This window comes from Pyrus communis, chromosome 1 (assembly GCF_041283825.1).
Source record: "Pyrus communis isolate YQ-2024b chromosome 1, ASM4128382v1, whole genome shotgun sequence".
Classification (NCBI taxonomy): domain Eukaryota; kingdom Viridiplantae; phylum Streptophyta; class Magnoliopsida; order Rosales; family Rosaceae; genus Pyrus; species Pyrus communis.
The window spans coordinates 15,257,025-15,264,549 of record NC_142565.1 but is presented as its reverse complement, the minus strand read 5'-3'; the positions used below and the strand labels follow the sequence as shown (position 1 = coordinate 15,264,549).

Genomic DNA, 7,525 nt, shown 5'->3' with positions numbered 1-7,525 from the left:
CAGGTATAGCTTGCCCAAAAGCTATACGTATGCAACATGCTAAGCTTATCAATGCCATGCAAGCTGCTTAATGGTTTAATGCTCATGCAACATGTCTAGCCAACATGCCATATAAAACCATTGAGTCAAGCAACTAAAGCTTGTCCAAAAGCTATACTTATGCAACATGCCAAGCCTATAAATGCCATGTAAGTTGCTCAATGGTTCAATGCTCATGCAACATGCCAAGCCAACACGCCATGCAAAACCTTTGGGTTAAGCAAATAAAGCTTTTCCAAAAGCTATACTCATCCAACATTCCAAAACCTATTAATGAAAAATCAAGCCAAGCAAGGAAAAGCTTTTAAAAACAACAAGCCAATCAATGCTAAGCAAGTCAAGCTTTCTTGACTTGTTATACTTCCTTATGAAAGCTACGACATATTTTTCATCTTTCCTCAGGGAAGCTCGCTGGCAAAATGTCAAACAGCATGATTAGCTATTTCGCCCCCCCTCATCGAAAAGCAAGTAAAAGCTTAAATCTATGTCTAGGAAAGCTCTAAATAGAAGTTTATCCAGCAAATTTTCATGCAACAAAAAGCCAATATCATGGCAAAAAGATTAAAGACACCACAAGCATTATGATAAAATCAACATCAGCATCCAAAGCTAAAGGAAAGAGTCAAAAGCAAATAAGCAAAATACAAAGTAAAGTGACCCCCATGGCCTTTGTTTGTAAAACAATAAGCTAGCTGTCTAAAAGGAAATTACAACTGAAAGTAAAGGCGCAGTGAGGAAAACAACTTTCTTCATAGCCTATTACTTCAACATCTCAAGGTTCATGCTTTCCCAAGAAAAAGAAGTCGAGGGTTTAGAAAAATGCAAACAGTCAAGCAAAGCACATAGTGATAGGAAGGTAAGGAGTTAAGCTCAGAACATCACATATCGGAGGAACTACTAAAGGTGCCAACATGTAACTGATCCGCTGCAAGTTGAAGGCACGCCACTATTTCCTTAGATTTCCTGCAGACAAACTTCTTCAACTTGAGCTTCTTAACCCCTAGTTACTTACGCTGCAATTCGAGAGCACGCATCAATTTGTTGACTTTGATGAATTGATCTAAGGCACCCTTCTTTTCCTCAAGCGGAAGCCTAAACATGGTATCACGCAACTCTCCCAGCTTCTCAACTAAATGACCCATTGGCATGCCCAAAGCTGCCATATCACTAATTATATCTTGCCAAACATAGTAGTATATGCTCTATGATTTCCCATAGGGAAAGGCTCCATGCCATAAAACATGGTCCATCACATGAAGGGAGATAAACTTATCAAGCTCACATCTGCATAACTGGCTCACTTAAAGAACTTTCCCAACACCTCAGTTAGTTCGGAGCAGACCTTTACTCTATCAAAGTTGGCCTGGGAAGAGAAGCATCGCCAGAAGGAATCAGTTCCTTTTAGCATCTTGGCTCTACTGGCAATACTATGTTTGAGCTTCCTGAGGGCCTTGTGCCATGATGCCTACCTTTCCATTAAAGATTGCTCTTCAAGGGGAAAAACCTTATGAAGAGGTATGACTTCTGTTGGCTGAACATCGTTACCAATCGCAACATCTTCTGTAATCTCGGGAGTAACGCCACTGGGGTCTTCAACACCTACTGTAGCGTTTACAACACCAGCATTCACCTGTAGGGAAAACAGAGAAAATATGCACAAGTAAGGGAACAAATCAACAAGCAAAGACACAAAGTAGCACAACCCTTAGAAGCTTTCCAAGATGGAACTCCAAGAAGCCAACATGCTTATACATGCACATGTGCAAAAACATGAAGAAAATATGCTAGGCAAAGTTTAGCTACTTCTTACATGTACATGCAAGCTCAAGAAAAATTTAAAGACTTAAGAAAAAGGCTGACAGTAGTAAATTCACGCAATGGCAAGCATCAACGAAGAATAGGGAAACATACCTCTGTATCTTCCTCTTCCACCTAAGCGTCATCGTTCAAAAATCCGTCGACTTCATCAAGATCAACATCATTTGCTGCTTTGCTATCATCCTTGCCGCTTAGTTCTCTGTCATTGTCTTCGCTTTCCGTGTCTTTCCTCAGGGAAGCCTAGGATGTCCTCAGCTTCCAAGGTTAGACTTAGAACTTGTATTACTACTTTCATCAGCTGCAAAACCTTCACTGGTTACCTCATCGTCATCGGTTCCCCCAACACTCTGTTCCTCCTCACTCATGGCGGTAATATCAAGGAACTCATGAGGCTTAGGAGTACCGGAGGAAGTAGATGCTCGACACTCCTGGTTCTACGATCAAGGCCAGTACGAGCTGCTTCCTTGGCAAGAGCCTTGGCTATAATATAAGTCATTGTTGGCATACAACCACAAAGCAATAGAAGCATGAAACAAAGGAATGGACATTACCAATATTTAGCTTCGCTGAAAGAACCTTCACTCTTCGATTTCTTCAGAGTGAAGGAAACGTCAACCTTGTTGCTGGAATGACCTGTCCACTGTAGTTAAGCACTTGGGTGATTCCGTAGCCATAATGCACCTATAAAAAGCAAGTATCAAACCATATATATTACAAGCTAATGCAACATGCAAGAAGAAACATGCAAAGTGAAACACGACAAGCAATCTACCCTAGGAAAGCAAGCACACGTGCCCTAGGAAAGCAGAAGGGTACGCTCATAAAATTCAAAGCCTTTCATGCAAAGTCTAAGACTTGAACATGGGACTATTTTGCCTACATGCTATCACGCAAAACACATGCATCTTTCCCTACACATGCCATGTTATCAAAGCCTATAAAATCTAGTAAGGGAAAGTATGTTATGAGCATATCCAAGCAAAAACAGGCTATATGCAGTTAAGCTAATCATGCCTAGCAGATCGATGCAATCAATCAATCGATCCCTCTTAAGCACACATCAACATGCAAGTAAGCTAAGCTCGATGACAATTGCACAGTATACATGAAAAGCAGGAAAGAAAATACAGAAAGCAAAAACATAGGATTTAGAAGCAGTAAGACTACCCAAGGAGTGGAGTTCAATTTCTCGAAGGAAAAAGCTACACCTCTTGTGCACCCATGCTGAAACCCAAAATCTGTAGAATGCATAATCACAGAAGAGGAGATGCATGCCTAATTTCATCACCAGGGCAACCATAAAAGGCAAAAAGAAGAAGAAAAATTCAAAAATGAGTCAAGGGAAGAATTTTCTTACATGAAGAAAACCTTGTCATAGAGCACGGAGAAGTACAACGGCAGAGAGTTATCATTGGCCACTCAGGAAGAGGAAAAGTCCTATCAGGAAACCCACGTTCAAAAAGGAATCCCTTGGACTTGGGGTTGATTATTCAGCCTAAGCAAAGTGTCTTATAGCCCAAATAATTAAAGGGGCTAATATTGGGGCCCAAAAATATCACACACCAAACCAACCAAGTCTCGAGGCCCAATTATCATGCAAAGCCTACGTTTAAGCCCAAACACATACCAGGGCGCGAGATCAATGAGGAATATGTTTACCAACATGCCATGCCACGATGATTAAGCCGAACATTCACGCCATGCTCATGCCTATTCATCATGCAATGCTTCCTCTACCGTCGTTGTCATTGTGCTTCAACTGTGAATGAAAACGATTTCCCTAACTATTCCTCTGGCCCGCAATCGCTATCTTGTGCACGGAGAGAGATGACGATCAAACTGCCAGATTATGTTCTCTGCGTTTTGAAATCTTGGATTTAGATTTCTAAATATTTTCTTTTTATGTGATATTGTAAAGATTTTTATTATTAAGTAATTTGTTATATGGGTAAGGGTGCCAATATTTATTAACAAAAATTTAAATAAAGGGGTTATGTGAAAGTAAATTAAAACGTGAGGGGTATAAGTGTAATGTCTCAAACGTGAGGGGTTTTTGTGAAATCTCAATAAACCTGAGGAGGTGTTAGTGTAATTCACCCAACCTTTAGAGCTTGATTGATATAGACAACTAAATTGAAATGGATAACCCTAGCATTTTGAAGGTTGAAGAAGATTTTGAGAGAATTAGAAGAAAATTAGACCTATAAAAACTTCTCATTTCAAATCCTCCATACGGGACCATAATTTTTCAACACTGCAATAATATGGATCAGAATACTTATACTTTAGAAGTTCGTCATGGACTCAACATCTCTGACTTGAGCTGATCAAACGGACCAGAGATGCCACCACATCTTGCTGTGTTCCGAAAAAGGTAAGCGAAGTCCACTGACTTCGCTGAGACTGACCGTTCTTGAATTGCAAGACACGAAAACTTGATCAAATTGAGGATTATATTGGTTTCCTTATATTCATGGAGATTCCTATAATCTAGGGATTGGCGTGTGCTGCAAATAATCACACTCCAAATATAACACAATAATTATTTCTAGATATCCACTTGGATTCTCTCAGTTTAATACATATTCTATATCAAAAAGGTCTCTATCTCGACTAATATAAATGCACCCATCTAGGGTTCATCTCTGATAACACAATTATCACATACCTTTGAATGTAACCAAACCAATGCATTTGAGGAGAAACAGAGGGAAGTAAGAAGATAAAAAATTAGAGACATGATAGAGACAATGAATAACATCGACTACAACATGTGATGTTGTTTATTTATAGTGAGGGGCTACAACAACTAGAAAAACTGAGATCCAAATTGTCAAACATAAACAATAAAAGGCTACAGTAAATATGAAAATAAGATAAATCCCTGGTCAATAAAAGCATATTTGATAGTTCATGAAAAGGGACCAAACGTGTTCCTCATTCTATAGCAATTCATTCACCAAGTTGGAGTGCCTCCTTAAACAATCTCTCAATATTATTGTACGATGATCCTCCAACATCAGTAGCTTCAACAGCTTTTTTCTTCCATTCCTTTGCCTTTCCCCTCATCTTCATCCCTCCTTCTCCTTCTAGCATTTCCTTAACAAGTGCTTCAATTTCGTGGCGCTTAACATCGGGGCTCACCTCCATTCCAATCTCCCACGTTGTGCACGAGTACCGACAATTCGTTTGTTGCTCTGCAAAGAAAGGCCAGCAAATTACAGGCACACCGTGAGATATAGTTTCAATGGTAGAATTCCAACCACTGTGTGTTAGGAAAACCCCAACAGATGGATGAGCTAACACTTGCTCCTGTGTACACCAACTTGCAATATATCCCCTATCCTTAATCTCGTCAAAAAATTCATCAGGTAAAATTGGTAAGTCACCCTTTACCACATCAGCCCTAACTATCCACAAAAATGGGTGCTTGCTATTTGCTAGCCCCCAGGCAAACTCGATCAAATGTTGGTCAGTCATCGTCGTTATGCATCCATAATTTGCATACACAACTGAATTGGGTTTTTGTTTATCAAGCCATTCCAAACATTTTGTGTCTTCTTTCCATAAGCTTGAGTTAAGTGACTTAACCAAACTGTTTTCCGAGAAATGCCTGCCAAGCAAATTAAGGGGGCCGATGGTGTAAATGTTGGGGAACATTGTCAATATTACCTCTAACACTTCGTGTTCAAATTCGTCAAATGTGTTGAAGATGATTGCAGAAGAGTTCAAACAGCTCCAAACTTCGGATCCCATGAAATTAAACATTATGTCGTTGAGATCAGTAACTCTAATGAAACTCGGGATGTCCTTGAGCCGAACATTTCTCATGCCTGGGATCCGATCAATTGGTGTATCGAGTGTGCCATTATGCATGAAATTCTCATCTGAAATGCAGGCGAGGTGAAGCATGTGTGATGATAGATAATTATATTGATAGTTAGAAGAGTAAATTTGAAGATCTCAAATGTTTACTTTAATTTGTAGTTGCTTGACAAAAAAACTGATTTCACATATTTTTACAGGTGCATGGTGCAAAATCCCTTGATAACTTTATCCAACAATTATATCAACACGGTTAGGACCGACTTTTACTAATTGGAGATTGATTTTATTAAAACCTAAGTGATCTCTACATAACTAATCACTTTAATGCACTGCCAAACAAAAGAATATATACTTGAAAGGGATGTGTATGATTTAACTCAAGCATGTTAAGATAATTTATGCATGCAAAAATGTTCATACACATAAATAAACTGATTATTTATATTATGCAACGAAAACATAAAAACAATAAATGGTGCACAAATTACAGAAAGTACCTTTGAACGGAATGATGCCACGTTTGATGAGTTCACTGTATTGCAAGTACCCCATGAAGCCACAAGCAGAGGCAGTCCAAAATTGAACCTCTGGAATGCCTAATTCTTGAGCAGCTTGTCTCCCAAAGCCCATGACACCATCTGCAATTATACACGTAACTTGTGGCACTTGAGATGTGGTGTTGATCTTCTTCACCAGTTCTTTAAATGGGCCAAGACAATTTTTTTTAACGGAGTCACATAAAGTTGGAACATCTTGTGTTCCATCCTTATCCAAAGGGGGCAACCCGTCTGGTATGGTCTCGAACACAAAGTCTGGTAGACCCTTAACGGAGTCGGGACCTTTAGATCGAATTAAACGGTTGTGGTTGAACTCGGTGTTGACAAAGGTTATGTGGAAGCCCTTTGCGTGAAGAAGCTTGGCTAATTGCATCACGGGGTGAACATGGCCTTGTGCTGGGAATGGGACTAAAACTGCGTGCAGTTTTTTGGTTGCTTGTTCTACTGAACTCATCATCTCTCTTTACCCAAAACTAGGAAAGAGCACAGTTTTGAAGTCTTGTGTAGTGAAAAGCCGACTTCAATCTTTTGATTGAAAATGTGTGCCGGCCTTCTCTTCGGCACTTATCAATTAGTGGGTCACGTTTGTCAAATGCCTTGTTCTTTTTTAATTTATCTTCGGTGATTATTAATTAATGGGTCACTTTTGTCAAATGACTTTGCTCTTTTTTAATATACTGATACAAGTCATCTATTAAGATGCGGCAGCCTTGTATTAGATGTTAAGCAGAAAACTCCAACAATTGGATCCGTACCTTGCGTTAGAGTAAATATAGAAATATAGAGAATAATCCGAATGATGACTTTGAGGTACAACTTGAATCGTTTTTTTAAAGTGTTATTTGCCCCCACTCGAATGAGTTTGCTAAAGGGTTCTTGGCAAGTCAGTTCCAAGATATAACAAAGTATGAAATATTCGATTAGCAAAACCGTATTGTATTCTCTTAGAAATAACTAGAAAGAAATTGTATGAATGTGATGGAGAGAAAAGAGAGTAAGGAATGTAGAAACAAATTTATGAAAATTGTGTGTGAAACATTATGTCACAATAGGTATTTATAAGCATTAAAGCACCCCTTCATCGAGTCCTTTCATTTTAGTTGAAGATATACAACCCTTCTTAATAGTGTTGACCCAAAAGACATGTCTTCTATTTAGAATTTTCAGAAAATAAATTTTGATTATTTATATTTTTTTAATTCTACTCATACAATTTGAGTAAGCATCATGTCTTTTAACTAAAAGTTGTAACCATTCAACTAATTACATTTGCTGCGCACTGC

The 7,525-nt window shown here is 38.8% G+C and overlaps 1 protein-coding gene across 2 annotated transcripts; it reads right to left on the bottom strand.

Annotated features, from left to right (window-relative positions):
• Nucleotides 1-4,612: 4,612 nt before the first annotated feature.
• Nucleotides 4,613-6,786, bottom strand: LOC137721495 (linamarin synthase 2-like). Of its 2 annotated transcripts, none has more exons than XM_088698908.1 (2): nt 6,183-6,786; nt 4,613-5,690 (listed from the first exon to the last, which is right to left on the bottom strand). In XM_088698908.1, exons 1-2 carry the CDS (start codon nt 6,697-6,699, stop codon nt 4,810-4,812), a joined length of 1,398 nt encoding a protein of 465 aa, XP_088555034.1. In that variant the 5' UTR covers nt 6,700-6,786; the 3' UTR covers nt 4,613-4,809. The 2 variants fall into 2 exon arrangements, with proteins under 2 accessions (XP_088555034.1, XP_068316692.2); XM_068460591.2 differs by having other exon boundaries at nt 4,613-5,744; nt 6,183-6,785.
• Nucleotides 6,787-7,525: the final 739 nt, after the last annotated feature.

Bases quoted from the DNA above. Each gene is read 5' to 3' on its own strand.
- LOC137721495 (XM_068460591.2), bottom strand. From the start codon at position 6,699: ATGATGAGTTCAGTAGAACAAGCAACCAAAAAACTGCACGCAGTTTTA. The intron at 5,745-6,182 runs GTACTTTCTGTA...CCTGCATTTCAG, and splicing joins TGGCATCATTCCGTTCAAAG to ATGAGAATTTCATGCATAAT.